This window comes from Gekko japonicus, unplaced genomic scaffold, assembly GCF_001447785.1.
Source record: "Gekko japonicus isolate JY-2015 unplaced genomic scaffold, Gekko_japonicus_V1.1 scaffold1306, whole genome shotgun sequence".
NCBI classification, from domain to species: domain Eukaryota; kingdom Metazoa; phylum Chordata; class Lepidosauria; order Squamata; family Gekkonidae; genus Gekko; species Gekko japonicus.
Window position 1 is genome coordinate 413,942 of NW_015165278.1, and position 17,763 is coordinate 431,704.

Consider the following 17,763-nt stretch of genomic DNA (forward strand, 5'->3'; position numbering starts at 1 on the left):
TTATTAACCTGACGTGTTTCCCACATATTTTCAGGGCTTGATGTATACCTTGAAGGGTTGAGCTTTCAATCAATGAGCTAACCGGGGTTTAAGTGTGCGGAGAGCATAAAAAATTAACTCCGTGTTTGATGGAACGTCTGTTTGAAGAGGGAGAAAAAGCTAAAGTGGATGAGAGCCACCATCTTGGTGTTGGATGTGAGGCGTATCCTCACGCCACAGTTCTTGAGCATAGTGCAGTCTGTTCAGTGACGGTATTCTCATTGCCTTGATCGAAATTAACCGGTGACCATGTCTCGCTCTGTAACTGTGCCCTTTTATAGGAATACATTCGTTTAAACTGTTCTTTGGAGTGTTTTTGTATTCCTTAAAAATCTGCATTTTAGGATAGTTTACAGACTATAAAGAGTGTAAAAAAAGTGTAAACAAGATGGCTGTGGTATTTTAAATAAAGTTTTGCTTGTTAAAACAATCATGCCACAAATGCTAACATCAACAGTTTATTAGAGCTGGCTTACGTATGTAGTCTGTCCTTGTTTTGCGAGTTTCATGCTTTAATTGATGGTTTTGTTACAGATTCTAATTTCACATGTTACGGGCGGGCGCTCCATGTCATAATCTGCTTTGGAGAGCAAGGCAGGGTCGAATTAAGAATAGTAGCAGGAACTGGAACGTTATGGTCAAATTATGCAAGTTCTTGATTGTTCCATCACGTCTCTGTTCCTTGTGTTTGGTGCCAACCTGTTGTGTGTGTGTTTGTGTTAAAAGCTCTGTTGAGCCAAGTAACTTTTAAGCAATCTCTGTAAATTTCAGCGTTAAAATTGGATTGCTTCACCTAAAAAAAAAATTATTATTCACTTCTGGGAATAGCCTCTCCTTGCCTAAACGGCAGCATGCTAAATCGGTCCAGATTCTGCACAGCAGTTCAGGTGACGATTGTACTGTTCAACTGCCGAGTGATTCAGAAATGAACTGAAGCTAACATTCTGACCTGAACCGAGTACATCATTAACAGCATCACTTCCGGCACTCTCAAAACATCAGTGTAGGACTCGGGTGTCAAACAGAAGGCCGAGGGCCTGGAACTGCTTGTCCAGGGCTGTTATGCAGCCCGCAGGCAACTAGTGCAAGGGAGGGAACTTGTGGGGGAGTGGGCGGAGCCATTCAGATTGTGGCTTCAGCATGGGAATGTCTGCCCAGCGCTGCACCGCTGGCTCTCCAGTCCACCCCTCTGGGTTTTCCTTTGCACTCCCCTCCCAGCCCACGAGGCCTTGCAGTGAGGATGCACCAAGTCGGACCTTGCCAGCCGCTGTCCTTTATACAGTTTCTGTCTCTGGTACCTGGCATGATTATGGCTCACACGGCCCGGCCCGACAAAGTGTCATTGATGTCAGATCCGGCCCTTGTAACAAATAAGTTCGGCACCTCTGGTTTAGGGTGTATAAGAGCAAGTAACTGAATGTAATCATAAATATGTAGATAAATATCCAAAGCGTATGAATAGCTTACCAAAGTACCTTGTTACTCCCTTTTGTAGTTTAGTTTTGTAGTTTGTAGTAGAAAATCAATAAAAAGTATTTAAAAAAAAGAGCAACTCTTAAGGATAATGGGTCCCCAACCTCATTGAGCCCCTTCAAGTGTTGAGAAGAATCAGTGGGTGCCGCCACAAAATGGCTTCTATGGGGACCCATAAAATGGCTGCCACAGAGAAGAGGGCCAGTTGCCAAATGCTTGGGGGTTGCAAGCCAAGTAGCTTTGAAGGGAGGCAGCTGTTTTTGAGTAGACGTTCCCTGCAGACACACAGACAAGTCTTCCAGGGCTGTTCTAAAGCATGCCGTGTTCTAGGAAGGTAAAGAAAAGGGCAGGATTGGTTCTGATGCTTTGGGGGACATGAGCAGGCTCCGGGAAATGTGCCGGCAGGCCCCGTGGGGAAGAAGGGCGCCATGTTGGGGATCGCCCCCTCAAGTCTGTAATCTCTTTATCTAGTTGATGATGTGTTACTTTGATTTTTTTATCCCGTTGATGCAAATTTGTTTTCTCTTTAAATTGTTTGTAATCATATAATAAAATTAATTTTAAAAAAAAATGTAGAAGCAGACTGTTAGAACACAGTGTGTGCCTCTAAGCACCTGTGTGCGCAACAGGGCCTTTATAGACATTACAGCTGATGCAGAAATTGATGTATGGTTGACCTCCTGTGTTGCTTTTCAGTTCCTCAGTTCCACAGCCACTGCCAAGCAACTTTTAACTAACAGCACAAAGTCTGCAAACCACTCTGGAGGAGCGTCCCTCTACAAAAGAACTCCACTGTGCTCCCGTCGGTCCTGTGCTCCATTGACGGGCTTTGAAGAGATCAGCAGTCCAGTCTGGCTCCGGACCCTCTCCTTGCTTTGGATCGGCTCAAATTCAGTTTGCAGTCACTGGCTTTTTGGGTTTTCTTTTTATTCACCCTTGGAGACACCTGGAGAGAGGACGTTGAAGCTCTCATCATCATGAAATGTAAAAGCCGTGAGCTGCCTGCAAGGATGGCAGCCCAGCTTAGCCGTGAGCACACAGGGGTCTGGTCTGGTGATACTTTGTCTACAAATCTCAGCTGATGCGGGAAAGCCAGAAGAAACTTCTTTTGAGCTCAGATCAAACTTTGGGGGTCAGGTACATCTCTGGAGAGGTACAGAATTGTCCTGCTAGGGTCCCTTGTTCCCCACTACTTGCTGGAGGGTTCTTTCCAAACTTTGCTAACCCAACATGCACTAGGTGGGCGGCTTGCATTCATTTTGGATGAAGACAGCAATTGTGTGATTCCCTCCAAGAACGGGACCTGTCTGCTTGCAAAAGCAAGCTCTGTGCACTGAACGGAACTATAGAAGGCTTCTTCAAGCACCACTGTGCGCCGGTGGGATGTGGCCGCTGTCTCCATACCGACCTTACTTTTCACGGTCTGTTCCTTCTGGTGGAAGGAAGGTTGAGTTGGCTGATGAGCAATGATGTAAGTTGGTTACACTTTTAAGGAAGAAGTTGCAAGCTTGGTCTAGCAGACCAGGTGTTTTGAGATGTTTGAAATTTGGTGTAGTGGTTAAGCACGCGGACTCTAATCTGGGAGAACCGGGTTTGATTCCCCACTCCTCCACTTGCAGCTGCTGGATGACCTTGGGCAAGCCATAGTTCTCTCAGAGCTGTTCTCTCAAGGGCAGTCCTGGAAAGAGCTCTCTCAGCCCCACCTACCCCACAGGGTGTCTGTTGTGGGGCGGGGAAGGTAAAGGAGTTTGTAAGCCGCTCTGAGACTCCGAATGAAGGGCGGGGCATAAATCCAATCTCCTCTTCTTTAGGCTGAGAGAGGGTGGCTGGCCCCACACGTCACCCAGCAAGCTGCTGTGGCTGAGGGGGGAATCGAACTGAAGTCTCCCAACACTCTTAACCACGACACTGCTGGCGGTCACCTTCAGCATTGCTTCAGCTATTAATGCACCTTCAGTTACTCATACAAAGAGGTGTGTTGTGGAGAAATGTCAGGGGTTTTTTTTGTGAGTAGCTTTTTTTACCAAGAGCTACAGAAAATCAGGAGCTCCGTTAGATATCCTGTAGTGCTCATCTTGAGTTCTTACCAGACTGCTACCTGATGTGGCTGATAGGACCAAGATTAAGATAGCAGTTACACAGGAGTTTGAACAGCTTGGCTTGCCGTATGAAAATGTGGGAGGTGATGTCAGTTTATCTCACGGCCATGACAACGGTGCCCTTGCCCCCTAGAGGGGATCGGCACAAAGCCAAGATGGATGCCTGCTGAGGCCAAGAAGAGCATTTTTCAGAATGCAGGCCACTCTGCCTCCGGGTGTCCAGGGCAAGGTCTGGCTTGGATACTTCCTGCCGGTGTGTGCTGTTGGGAGACGTCGCCTCAGTGGAGACGTCGCCCAAGGAGGACTGCGAGTGTTTGTAAGCACAGCTTCAGGGCTTGGCTAGTCCCAGAGGCAAAAGCCCATGGAGCAAAGTGCTGAGACCAAACCTTCCTTTGCAACCCACAGCTGATTCGTATTGGTTGTGTTACTTACAGGAAGGAACATCTCACTCGGACAGAGCCGCAGCGGCTTGTGAAAGCCAGACAGCTTGGGTAGGGATCGTGTTGCACGAGCCTTGTGGCAGAATGCCATGAGCCGGGTGGTGTTCCTCGGCAGCTCTATCTCAGGCACCCAGGAGAGAGCTTCTCCCCCCAAGAAAAGGCCTCTGGCGGTTGGGTAGTTCCAAGTAGGTCTGCAGTGGAAGAGCAAGACGGGAGGCCAGGAGCACGACCCCCTAGAGACGTCCAAAATTCCCAGGGTAGGCACTTCTGAGAGTCCGATCCGACAAAGAGAGCTTTGACTCTCGGACGCGCCTACCCTGGACATCTTGCAGGTCTGTAAGGTCCTTCTTGGCTCAAATCTGGCAATTGGGTGGTAGAGGTTTTTAGCCTGCTTACATCAGTACGTTTGGTAGGGTTGACAGGTGTGATCGTCAGTGTTTCCTCTAAGCTGTGGAGTCTTGTGAGCACAAATTCTACTTTGTGAGCTACTGGCATTAAAGTTGTGAGCGGGCGATTTGGCTGCTGCATAAATTAGTTTGCTCTGGAGCCATCCCTTCCTGTGCGGAGATAAAAATGTGTGAGCTGGAGGCTAAAAAACTGAGCTAGCTCACACTGACTCAGCTTAGAGGGAACACTGGTTATCGTAGCGCCTGCGGAGAGATTGGGGGGGTTGGGGGGGGACTCAAACCATAGAGTTTTGACCAAAAACCAGAGCATCACCTCCCCACCACCACCACCACACCAGTGCGCCTATGTCACTTCCAGGTGAGGTCAGCACGTTGCGCAGGATGCTGTTTGGGAGGTGGGAATTTCCTCCTCCTGGCCAGCTGGCCACCGGCAGGCAGGAGCCTGTGAAAGGGGGGGGATCCCTCACCCCCACCTGGGGAATGGTAACCTGGATACAGTGGTTCTTTGCAGCAGTAAGTACATATCAAGCTCTTGCCGTGGAGAAGGTCATGCTAGCAGATATCTTACAAATCTGTAAGACAGCTCTACTGAATAAAGCCTCCTTCCCATCTCTGAGACTAAGGATTATCATTTCCAAAATTTGTTCTTGGCTTTCAGCATTCCTCTTGAAAGGAGGTCTTCTGACCTGTTCCAGGGAAGAGGTAAGTTGTCTATTTCTCCCTGAGGTATTTTTCGGGGGGGGGGGGGGGGGGGGGGGGGGTTCTGTCACTGACCTGGCACTGTGTGGTATCTGCATCCAGCAGCGCGCTCCTGGTGGCATGTTCAAAAGGCAGTGCGAGAGCAACTCAGCATGTGGCATCGTTGGTTTCAAGCTGCTGTGCTTGTACAACCTGGTATTTTTGCTGAAACAGGCGAGGTGGTTAAAGTGTCGTGGTTTGATTCCAGTGTCCCCTTTGCTCCTGCGGAAGGCCTTTGAATTGTTGGAAAAACCCAAAGTGCCTTCAAGCAGGCAACAGTCCCTTTGGAATGGGTTGTTGGGAAGCAGCTGTCTCCATCAGAGGACCCGGAATCTCCCAACATGTGGGGCGAGAGCGGCCCCAAGTCAACCATTTTGAGACGATGCTCACTACTGTTATCTCAGAATTCTCTTTGTCCACAGGTTTTACTTTGGGGGGGGGGGAGCGTACTCTGGTCTAGAGTGTCCCATGACAACTCACAATAGCATATTTATCCTTTTTCAGGGATTCCCGGAGAGGGGGCTTCCACACACCACAACGATCCTTGGAAAGTAACCTTCCTGGATTCCCTTCAGAATGTGTAAGGAGCACGAGGGAGATAACTGTCCCGTTCTAAAGTATCTGCCTCGTTTTGGTATCCCAAAGGCAGGCACCGCTCCCCTTGGTGTCTGAACGTAGCAGCGAGGCTACAGGAAACACAGGTTCAGCTTCCATCATTGTGAGACAAATGACATTGGTGACAATGAGGCCTGTAATATCTGCTGAAGGAAGGAAACAGTGTTTTTAAGTGACAGGTTTGTATTCCAGGACGAGCTTTCCTTTGAGAAAGTCTGAAAAGTTTACGCTGGAATAAAATCCTGTCAATTAGACATTGTTATCTAGCAGTGTTGTCAGTACAAGGCAAATCTTGGCCATTTGCAAAGTTGTAATTAACTACAGTTCTCTGGGTGTGCTAAAATTGGTGCATCAAGAGCTGTCTGTGCCTTTTTTAAATATGAAGGGGAAAGCATATAAGGGAAGTATGTGGTATGTTTGGTGTAGTGTATAAGGGAAATATGAGCCAGTTTGGTGTAGTGGCTAAGTGCGCTGACTCTAATCTGGGAGAACCGGGTTTGATTCCCCACTCCTCCGCTTGCACCTGCTGATGTGACCTTGGGTCAGTCACAAGCTCTTGCACAGCTGTTCTTGAAAAAGAGCAGTTTGTGTCAGAGTTCTCTCAGCCCCACCCACCTCACAGGGTGTCTGTTGTGGGGAGGGGAAGGGAAAGGAGTTTGTAAGCCACTCTGAGACACCTTTGGGTAGTGAAGGGCGGGATATAAATCCAATCTCTTTACCATTTTCAATTCCAGTAAAATCCCTTAAATTTTAGATTTGCTTGGACATAGCATTTAAAATGAACAGGATTAGAAAAAAATTAGTTCACATAATTGTGGCTGTGCGGTCACATACAATGGCAACGCCTAAAAATTGTGTTTAACCTGTTTGTGTGCTGATTTTTTCATTTAGTAAATGTTGTACTCAGGGTATTGGGAACTTTCCTGGGAAAGTTACATTGCTGTCCATCTGTGTAAGATTTGAGAAGCAAACTGAACGGCATTTCAAGTATGGTGCAACAGAAGGGTGTCTTCTGTAATGGAGCCAGGGGAGAGATCAAAAGCCATCGAGTCTTCTCCCCGGCAGCAGGACTGTTCAGCATGCTGGCTACCCACAGATTGGTCCTCTGCCCAGTGGTGGGGAGAAGATTATAGTCAGAAGATGGACTATGGCAGTGTCTGACCTGAAATTGAGATGATGTTGTTCCTGGCAACTGACTGCGAAGGGGCTCTGCTGAATTCTGTTTCTGCTTCTTTTTTTTAAAGGAATCCAGGCTGTGCATCTGTCTCCTAAATCGGTAAGAAACAGGCTGTTGCCGCTTAAAGTGCTAAAAAGAAACTTTCTGGATTAGTAAGACCCCAGTTAGATAAAACAGCAGTCTATAGGAACAGCCCTATTCATTGCAGTACGAGGGATTCTGTACATATTTATCTCATTGTGTCTGAAAGGCTCTTACCACACTATTTGTATCAAAGGAATGAAGAGATGGCCATGTTGACCAGCGCCAGGGTGAGGAGTTGTGATGATGATTGGCCATAGAATGTTCAACTGCTCTGAGCACAGTGAATGAAAAGCAGCCATTCTGAACCAACTGCTCTGAACACAGTGAATGAGAAGCAACCATCCTGAACAGTCTGCCAGAACACCCTGCTAGCGAGCAAAGGGCAAATCTCCTCCTGACAGGCCTGTTGTAGATCAGCTGTTTTGTCACTCGTCCCTCCTCCAGCTGTGCAAGCATGTGGCATCCCTTTGGACCACTCTGCTGACCTAGCTAGGAGCAGGGGCCTGTGACCAGACCAGGTGCTTTAGAACCAGGTTCCAGCAGCTGGCTCTCTAGGCCAGGACTTCTTTTGTGATCCTCTTGCTTTGGGGGAGCAGGGAGCTGCACGAGCTCCTCCGGGGAGGGGCTGTGGCTCAGTGGCAGAGCCTCTGCTTTGCATGCAGGAGGTCGCCGCTTCAGTCTCTGGCACCTTCGGAAGGATCAGATAGGAGACGACGGACCTCTTGCGGAGAGCTAGCGGCCAAGCCTGACTTTGGGAGAGCCCTTGATAGATGTATGGTCTGAACCAGTCTTAAGCGGCTTCACAAAGCGTGTATTCATGCAGCTGTAGTGCAATGCTCCCTCTAAGCTGTGGAGTCCTGTGAGCAAAAATTCTACTTTGTGAGCTACTGGCGTTAAAGTTGTGAGCGAGTGATTTGGCTGCTGCATGAATTAGTTTGCTCTGGAGCCATCCTTCCTGAGCTAGGACAAAAAATGTGTGAGCCGGAGGCTGAAGAGCTCACACTAACTCAGAGGGAACAGTGGTGTCGTGGTTAAGAGCGGCAGACTAATCTGGAGGACTGGGTTTGACTCCCCACTCCTCCTCCACATGAAGCCAGATGGGTGACCTTGGGCCACTCACAGTTCCCAGAGAGCTCTCGCAGCCCCGCATACCTCACAGGGTGTCTGTTGTGGGCAGAGGAAGGGAAGGTGATTGTTAGCCACTCCGAGACTCCTCTGGGTATAAAACCACCTCTTCTTCTGTTTCAGGAAGGCTGTATGGCTCAAATTGTATGGAATGAAACCAGGATGAACAAAAAGGGTATGCATATGTTCCTTCTAAAATGAGTCCTTCCCTTTCTGTAGACCGTAGCAGTCCTTAAGAACAGTCGTATCCAGTCAAAACTCTCTTGGGTGCTATCACCTGGCTGTAAATGAACTGGGAATTCAAAATCGTTGCAATAGAATGTACGTGTTTCCGATTTATCAGTACGCATGCCGCAAGTTTGCTAACACAAATGTTTCGAATTGGTGTCTTGTGTGGCCAAGGGAATAGGATCCTCTTAGGTACTGGCTCTCTAACACTTTAGTCTTGGGGAACAGAAAGGAGGGATACCTTTTAATTATCGAGGCCTATCCCGATAGGGCCTTGCCGTAGGTTCTTATCGTTGGAAATGCCTCGCAGAACAAACCTTGTGGTGTCGCTTTACCCACTGAACTACGTGTTAGCTCTGTGGGATAAAACCACAAGACAAAACTTAAACAGTTCACGCTTGCCTTCTGGAAATGGGTATTAAAAGGCATGTCTTCCTGTAGGCCTGGAAGCTGCTGTGAATCCCGGCTGTGTAGCTGAAAACAGTAATCTCCAAAAGGTAAATCTTGGCTTGACTACCTTTCAGAAACCTGTCGGGTGTGGTGCTCCACTCTTGACACTTGTTATTGAAGAACATCAAAAATACCAAAGGAGTGTTCCTGGATCATGTGGGAAGGATAACTTGCCAGTGCTACTCATGTGGCATGAAGATTAGTTCAAAAGCGGCTTTAAAAAAAACTGTCCCATGCCACGGGCTGTGTGTGGCCTAGAGAACAGTAACCCCCAATCAGCAAATTTGTCCAAGAAGTTTCCTCTCGCATGATAACAGGAAGAGGAATATCTGTAAGTCTAAAGCTACGTGTAATCTCCATCTGCAGATTCCTAAATCTGTGAATTGGGGGCATACTGACACTAAAACAGGTTTTCTGCAAACTTGGGGGGACTGCACAGGCTTGCAGAAACATCTGAAATGTTAAAAATAATACACTGGCGGTGTAAATTCCTCCCGAATAAAAAAAAAATTCCACCTGCGCAGACAACGCACTCACTGGAAAAGCTGGTGGCGGATGCCAGGAGAGGCTTTGGACCAGCCAGCGGTGGATAGTGGGCGCTGTTCAGGCTCGGAGCAGTTAGTAGGCACTGCCGCCGCCAGGCTCTACGGTGGGCAGTGGGGCCTGGAGCCATGCTAGGCTTGGGGTGTGTGTGTGTGATATGGGATGCCCCCCCCCCCGCTTGTCTTTACTAATTCCCTAGACTGGGTTCCTTTTATATGGTAAATCAGCTGGCATGTCCGTGATGTAGTAGGGCGAAGTTTGCCGTGGAAGAGTGAATTTGGGATACATGTGAAATACCACAGTCACTTTGTCAACGCTCCAAAATGCGATCCTTGGTTTACTGTTGTGTGCATCTAAAGGAGTTCAGGGTACAGATGTTCTTTGCTTTCCCCTCTGGCCCTATTCCAAGTGCATTCAGTAGACCGATTTGCTACAGCAAGGCCGTCTGTCTTTTCATGACCACTGCTTTATCGTGACCCGGATAGCCCAGGCTATCCAGATCTTGGAAGCTGAGCAGGTTTGGCTGTGGCTAGTATTTTGATGGGTGACCTGCAAGGAATACCAAGGTCATGACACAGGCAGGCAGTGGCAAAACCACCTCTGAAACGTCTCTTACCTTGTCTAGCTCGCCCCCTAGGGGTGCAATAACTAAAAGAGCTAGAACGTTTGGCTGCCAGACAATCTTAGGACCTCCGAACTAGTCTTCACACAATGCCATACAGTTATTATTATTATTAGCATATTTACACCTGATTCTTTCATATCAAAGCTGGTGACCACCAGCCACGGCAGTCTACAGAGGTTGTTGGGCCACCTTGATGCCGCTACAAAACCATTTCCTTAAGCCAGGGCTTGCATTGCACTACCCCGGTCACTTACCAAGGCTGCTATGAAACGCCGTTTGTGGTATGCTGTGGACGTGGCCGCAAAGCAACTCCTCCAGGTTTTTCAGCCACCGCTGTGGCAGTGTCGAACCTGTTGGAAACACCCAAGCCTAGCAACTGACGATGGCGCCATCTTGCCCGTGGTTGCTGGGAAGGCTTGCAAGATTTGTATGCTTGATGCACACCAGGGTCTCTGGCTCCTGGCAACAGCTTTTACATTGGCCTCAGAACCTGCTTCTGGCACAGTGTTGGCCCCTGTTCTTGCCATATGTATGTCTAAACACTTGACCTTCTAAGCACTGCTCTGTACTCAGCAGGCGCCAATGCTGTCTTTCAGAATCGGTGGAAGTCATCACTGCTAGAATATCCACCACATTGTCTAAGGAGTCGCTTGTGGAACAAGCAGTAGGCGGTGGCTGCAGCTCAAGGTAAGGAGACTCCTGCGCTGAAGACCACCAGGGTGAAGGTCACTTCAAAGAGGGCTGTGTGGTGCTGAACAAACAGCTCTCAACGCGATGACCTTAAACAGAAATCCTCTGCAGGATATCAGGGGCACTTGATGTGCTCACTTGATCTATGCCAGAGGAGACACATTTCAGATCCGAAGTACTTGATGGCTACCTTGTTGGGGGACTTTGGGCCTGTAAGCAGTACACGAAAGGCCTGTATCTTGTCTTGGGGGAAGAGCTTAGAAAAACTTCCTGGGCCACTTGTGAAACAGAGGAAGTATATAATACCTGGCAATAAGCTTTATGGGGCAGTGTTCGGATTTTTGGATTGTTCCGAAATCTCAGTCTTGTGTGGGAAGGGGGAGGGAGGGTGGCTTTCAGTAGGTAAATCAAGAACACAATCCATATACCTTTAATAACCAACCAAATGACAACACGTGCCCTGTTTGGTGTAGTGGCTAAGTGTGCAGACTCTTAATCTGGGAGAACCGGGTTTGATTCCCCACGCCTCTACTTGCAGCTGCTGGATCACCTTGGGTCAGTCACAAGTTCTCTCAGAGCTGTTCTCTCAAGAGCAGTCCTCAAAAGAGCTCTCTCAGCCCCACCTTACCTCACAGGGTGTCTGTTGTGGGGAGGGGAAGGGAAAGGAGTTTGTAAACCACTCTGAGACTCCGAATGAAGGACGTGGTATAAATCCAAGTTTGTAAACCACTCTGAGACTCCGAATGAAGGACGTGGTATAAATCCAATCTCTTCTTCTGAAGGAGAGGTCTGGAAAATTCAGAACCTTGTACATGGTCTTTTGGTTAGTCCTAACAAAAGTTATGTGGATTGTGTTATTGATTTCTAGATTTTACTGTTGGACTGGTTTTTAATACATTATTACTAGGACCGGAGGTCTTCAGTGATTCTAGGCACAGTGGGGGGCTTGTTAAACTCTGGGAGTCATATGAGCCAGGCTACACAAAAAGGAGGAACCAGAATTGTGGCCTCCTTGGCAGGAGAGGACATCCCCTGAACTGCCTATGATAAATAAAGAGATCTCCCCAACAGAATGACCTGACACTGCCTTCTGTGGCTTCTCTCAAAGAGGCAGGGGGGTACTTTTGCTCGTCTGGCACTTCCACTCGTGTGGCATGCCCAAGCAGCCTGCTGTCCCCAGAAGAGGCAAAAAACTTGGCTCCGTACAGTGAGGGCTTCCCATGAAGGCAACTGCACCTGGAAAACAGAACGGCTTAATTGACTTCCATATCTTCTGTGTTTAGGTTTCCAACTTTCCATGAAAAAGCTGGACGAACTTGGAATGGGCTCTGATTTTCTCTCCTACTGTGCAGTCTCAGTTGCATGCTGGACACCTGCAGAGCGAACACATTTTGAGAACTAGATATCTAATGGATTGACTGGTTTCCTGATAACATGTCTCTGACAAGACAAGATGTTCTCTGGGTTAGCAGAAAGGCGGCACCCCCAGTCTTTCCTGTCTTTTATGACATCGTACTCTTGAGAAGCCAGGCTCACAGCTTGGGAGTGGTACTTATGACATGGCAGCCACCTTAGGAAACCAGAGTGGCTGCAGTGGCCCATCTTCCAAGTAGTGTGTCAGCCGCATCTGTCCCTGCATCAGTCAGATCTAGCCAGTGATCCATGCCTTAGTGTACTCTAGTTGGGGCTACCCTTGAAGAATGTTTGAAAGCTACAGCTAGATGGCTGGTTGGGGCCAGCAATTAACTGGCTACTGACCTGTTCCTGAGCTCAATTCAAAGTGTTTGATTTGTCCTTTAAAACCCTACATGGCCTGGGACTGGGTTATAATCTGAAAGACCATCTCTTTCCATAGGTTCCTGCCTGGAAAATAAGATCATAGGGAGGGGGCTCCCCTGAATGTCCCACCAATCAAAGAAGCTGATTTGGTGGGTACATCAGAGGGCCTTTCCAGTGGCAGCCCCATGATGATGGAGTAACCCCCCCCCCCCGGGAGGTGGGCCTGGCCCCTTTTACTTTTGATCTTTAGGAGGCAGCTGAGGATGGTTTTATTTAGCATAGTGTTGGATTTAACCAGTTCTAAACTGTGATTCTAAAATTTGGTTTTATGTTTCTGTGTACTGTTCAATGTATTTTATTTACATTGTAAGCTGCCTTGAGTTGCTAATGTTTCAAATAAATAAATGTGGCATGGCCCAGTTGCTTGCAGAATGAAAGTTTCATATGCTCATAACTCCGGCTTCTCACCTACTGCTCACCAATGCTCCCTCTAAGCTGTGGAGTCTTCTGAGCAAAAATTCTACTTTGTGAGCTACTGGCATTAAAATTTGCGAGCGATTTGGCTACTGCATAAATTAGTTTGCTCTGGAGCCATCCTTCCTGAGGTAAAGACAGAAATGTGTGAGCTGGAGGCTAAAAAACTGTGAGCTAGCTCACACTAACTCGGCTTAGAGGGAACACTGCTGCTCACCCTTTCTAACTATTCTGCAGTAGAGTGCTCTGTAGTTAAGCTCACGGGGAGGGAAAGGGGGGAACTTAAATCCTGGAAGCTGTGCAAATTTCTACTGTTTGAGAAGCTGCTGACCTTGGCCCCCATTGAAAAATTCATTCCAAACAGAAGCACTCATTTGAAAAAGCTTAATGGGACCATATAATCACAATTGGAGCATGGCAGTAAAGATATAGGAACTACTTGATTATATACCCTGCCAGTACTTGGTCCACTGCTTTTTAACTTATTCATTAATGATTTGGAGTTGGTAGTAAGCAGTGAAGGGGCTAAATTTGCGGATGATACGAAGTTGTTCAGGGTGGTGAAAACCAGGGAGGATTGTGAGGCACTCCAAAGGGATCTGTCAAGGATGGGCAAGTGGGCGTCAACATGGCAAATGGGGTTCAATGTGGCCAAGTGCAAGGTGATGCACATTGGAGCTAAAAATCCTAAATATAAATACACATTGATGGGGTCTGAACTGGCAGAGGCTGATCAAGAGAGAGATCTTGGAGTTGTAGTAGATAACTCACTCGTGGGCACTCAATGAAATTGCTGAGCGGTCGGGTTAGAACGGATAAAAGGAAGTACTTCTTCACCCAAAGAGTGATTAACACATGGAATTCACTGCCACAGGAAGTGGTGACGGCTTCAAAAGGGAATTAGATAAGCATATGGAGCAGAGGTCCATCAGTGGCTATTAGCCACAAGGTATAGATAGGGGCTCTGGGGCAAGTGATGCTCTGTCTTCTTGGTGCTTGGGGGGGTCAGCAGTGGGAGGGCTTCTAATTACCTGGCCCCACTGGTGGACCTCCTGATGGCACCTGGTATTTCTGGCCACTGTGATACAGTGTTGGGCTGGATGGGCCTTTGGCCTGATCCAACATTGGCGTCTCTTATGTTCTGTGTTTTATCCTCAACAGTTCAGTGATGTAGGTTAGTCTGACTGACTGACCCACAGCTGCCCAGGGGCCCTCTATGTCAACAACAATAGTAGCTAAGGATACCCTGGACATTGATCTTGGCCACACCTTTGTTAGCATCTGAACACGGCCTACCGGGATGTTACTGCCATCAGCACTGTATTTTTTATTGTTGTGAATTTTAACTCTTAATGTAAGCCACCCTGGGCCTGCCTCAGCGGGGAGGGCGGAATAGAAATTGAATTAAGTAAATAAATTATTAATTAAAATTTTTGAACTGCGCAATCCCCATGTTCACAGGGCTTTGGGTGATGTACAAAAGTAAAATACAATATAAAACATTCAAAACAATCCCCCAGAAGGTACCCATGAATTGAATTTTAAGCCAGTTCTGGACTGAGTCACCACATTGCAAGCAGGGGTGGGAAATGGCCAGTAAAGTCAGTATCTAATTTTTGTGAATGCAGTTTGTGGGGTTTGTTTTCATTACTGCATTTTGGGGAAAATATGATGACTTCCCGGTGAGAAGACAGATTGTTTTTAGTTCAGTTATGGAGTACTGTAAGGACTTTGTTCATAATAGTGAAAGTGATTTGGTGAAATCTTCCACAGAGTATAGAAACAGAATTAACCTCTTGAAACACAAGACAATGAAAGCAGAGGTGATGTTTTATTGCATGAGTGCCCACTTATTTACAAAGTTCAGTGGAGTGTTCCAAAAAGAAGAGCCTTTGCTGCATGTGATGTACAGTGAAGTAAAAACAAGAACCATAATGAATCGTGTTTGTAAGAGTTCAGCACCAATGTCTCTTGAAGCCTTCAGTGATGAGCACTGCATACCGTGAAAGAAGTAATAAGTGAAAGCAGGATCTGTGACGAACTGAAAAAACTTTCTGAAAAGGAGCCGCTACTCTTTTTAATGGAAGCAAAAAAAGCATTTCATAGCAGCCTGCAAACGCCTTTTACTCCAGCCATCTTTGGACAAGCCATCCTCGGATATCTTCAATGTTTAGCTCCAGCACAGAGGGTCAAGGAAGGAACCCGCAAGGATATAATGAAAGTAGCAGCAGCCCTCCCGGTGGATAGTCCTCTGGACATGATTATGGATGAATGGAAACTTCTTAGACTTGAAGATGAAACTGCCAGTGAAACTTGCTGCATAGATACATACTGGAATCAGTTCTTTGAAAAGATGCACCCATCTGGAGATCCAAAATACTCGCTGGGTACCAAGGTGGTGAAATCAGCATTATTATTATTGCATGGTAGTGCAGACACAGAAAGAGGCTTTTCAGAAACGACACATTTTGACCAATGAAAGGGCAAGGATGTCCTGTGTTGAATGCCCACCTCATGTCAAAGAAACTTTATATCATGTATATGAAAACAAGGTATACCACGTTAATATCACACTCGAGCTTTTACAGATGGCAAGAGCAGCTCATGTTCATTACAAGCAAGGGGAAAATGCAGAGGAGTTAGAAAGGTTTTTAAGAAGCTAGACAGTGAAAAGGATAGTATACAAGAGAAGGAAGCAAAACTGGAAAAGCTGAGACAACAGGAGGAGAAGACGATGATTGCTCGAAAGTTGCTAAATGGATGCAACCAAACGTGTAAAGGAGGCTGCTGAGAAAAGGGATACGATGGGATTCAACACGAAACAGCTCATGCTAGGAGTGAAGAAAGCAATGGAAGAAGACAAGGGAAAAAATGCTTGCAGATGCAGTGCAGAAAACTTGAGAAATGAGAGTTCATTAATAACTTTTTTCATCAAAAAAGCAAAGACAAATCTTACCTTACAGTAATTGTTTTGTTGTCATGATTACTTTGTGTGGGTTTTTTAATGTTTTGCTATTTTATTATCCACAGTATGTGATTATTTTTAAAGGGGAATCTTTTTTGCCTTAAAATTATGTACAATAAAAACATTGTCCTATCTTCACATAAAAAATTCAATAAAAAGGTGTGATCCTTTTATCTGGATCACATCTGACTATGGGCTGGCAGAGGACAAATAAGAATACTTAATGAAGTCCTAGTTTTACTTTTAAAACACTAGCTTATCGATAGGCTGACATTAAATTGTTCAGTATTTTGGGAATTTTGGCCAGTAAAATCAGTATTTTTGACCCTCTGGCTAGTTTCCACCCCTGCATTATGTCACAGTGACTCAAGTGGACTTGGAACAGCTGTACACAAGAGTTGCATCCTCAGCTCAAAAATGTTCACAGGTGGCTGTTTAAGGTGAACAGCAGCTGGTGTTTATTGCCACAAAAGTGTAAACACTGTTCACCCACAAACTTGGTTAATGTGGGAAAACAGGTATGGAGCAGTGTCTCTTCTGTACACTCAGAACAGAGTTCTCAAACATATGTTGTATTTGCCCCCAAAGGAACACAACCCTCATTTTCTCCAGCAGATACAAACCTGAACGTTTTCCAGAGTCCTCAGTTTAGGATTTCACATTTGTCTGCTTTTTAGAAACTGCCTATAACACTGAAAAATTAATCGTCGTTGGCAAAGAACAGATCTCCCCTCATGGAACCTACCTGCTGTTCATTGGGGGGGGGGGGGCAGGACTCTGGTGGGATATCAGTAAAAGTCATCCCACTCAGGCATTATTGGTGAAAGTGGCTTCTAGACCAGAGCTTCAGTTTCCCCATCTGCGCCCTTCACATTGGCCACCAGTACTTCCCTTGGCGCCCACTGAGCTTTTCTGAATGTGGGTGGGGCCATTGTAAGGCAGGGCTTGCTATTGGCTGCCTTTGTTCAAATGAAAGGGTTTCCCACTGGACCATCAGGAGAAACTGGTAGACACTTTGGCTTCTCTTAATCCATGTGGTTCCATTTCTCCTGGTTGCCAGAAATTGGCTGCGACTTAACAGCAATTTCCAAAACTGGTATGTCTCCATATTGTTAATCAGAAGTAAAACTAGAGTTTGGAAACAGTTCATTTGAGATTCTAGTGTATTTAATCTAGTTGACTCACACCAGACAAATTCCAAATGAAAAGTTTTATTAAAACAAGGTGAAAGTCATATGCTACATTAAACTATATACAATCTGGTTAAAAAGCCATAATTGAAAGAAACTAAAGACAAATCGGCCTGTACTGATCCGGTTACCAAACCAAATTTAAATTAAAAGTATCAAAAGCTGGCAATTAATCTGTACATAATTAAATTACTGCAAAGTTGGCCTCTTCTTTCTATCCTGTCCAAGACATCTACTGAAGAGTACTTTGACGTGTTTTTTTGGCTCGTAGTATTTCCAGTGTTCTCTGCAGAGAGAGGGGGGACAAAATCAATTCATACCTAGATGCTGGTAGGAAGATGGAAGTTACATTGTGTCAAGGACATGAAACGCCAAAAAATGTGGCACATCTCTGTGTACTGTGAATAGCCCCTCCCCCCCCAAAAAAACACCCAAAAAAGGTTTAGTAGCAAGCACACTGTAAATTTAAGGATTTGATAGAATATGTTAATTTGGGGGGTTCTAAGTTAACAGGGAGACTTCTGAAAAGTACGACGAAGGAAGCTCTGACTCTCAAAAGCATCGACCCCCAAAATCTTGACCTCTAAGGTGCTACTAGCCTCAAACTGAGCTGCCCTCCGAA

The 17,763-nt window shown here is 46.4% G+C and overlaps 2 protein-coding genes across 3 annotated transcripts in view; one reads left to right on the forward strand and one right to left on the reverse strand.

Annotated features, from left to right (window-relative positions):
• Nucleotides 1–12,932, forward strand: part of TAF1D (TATA-box binding protein associated factor, RNA polymerase I, D) — a 30,776-nt gene extending 17,844 nt beyond the window's left edge. Inside the window, exons 7-14 of one of the 2 annotated variants that reach the window (XM_015410288.1) lie at nt 2,209–2,983; nt 5,117–5,160; nt 5,701–5,776; nt 7,056–7,087; nt 8,321–8,372; nt 8,867–8,922; nt 10,640–10,730; nt 12,017–12,932. In XM_015410288.1, the coding sequence (XP_015265774.1) occupies nt 2,209–2,245 (37 nt within the window). In that variant the 3' untranslated portion in view covers nt 2,246–2,983; nt 5,117–5,160; nt 5,701–5,776; ... (3 more) ...; nt 10,640–10,730; nt 12,017–12,932. The remainder of the gene's footprint in view (nt 1–2,208; nt 2,984–5,116; nt 5,161–5,700; nt 5,777–7,055; nt 7,088–8,320; nt 8,373–8,866; nt 8,923–10,639; nt 10,731–12,016) is intronic. The other variant, XM_015410289.1, reaches the window with a different exon arrangement.
• A 4,262-nt stretch (nt 12,933–17,194) lies between these two features.
• CEP295 (centrosomal protein 295kDa) overlaps nt 17,195–17,763 on the reverse strand; it is a 39,247-nt gene continuing 38,678 nt past the window's right edge. The window contains exon 27 of the mRNA XM_015410279.1: nt 17,195–17,427. Within this exon, the coding sequence (XP_015265765.1) occupies nt 17,374–17,427 (54 nt within the window). The 3' untranslated portion in view covers nt 17,195–17,373. The remainder of the gene's footprint in view (nt 17,428–17,763) is intronic.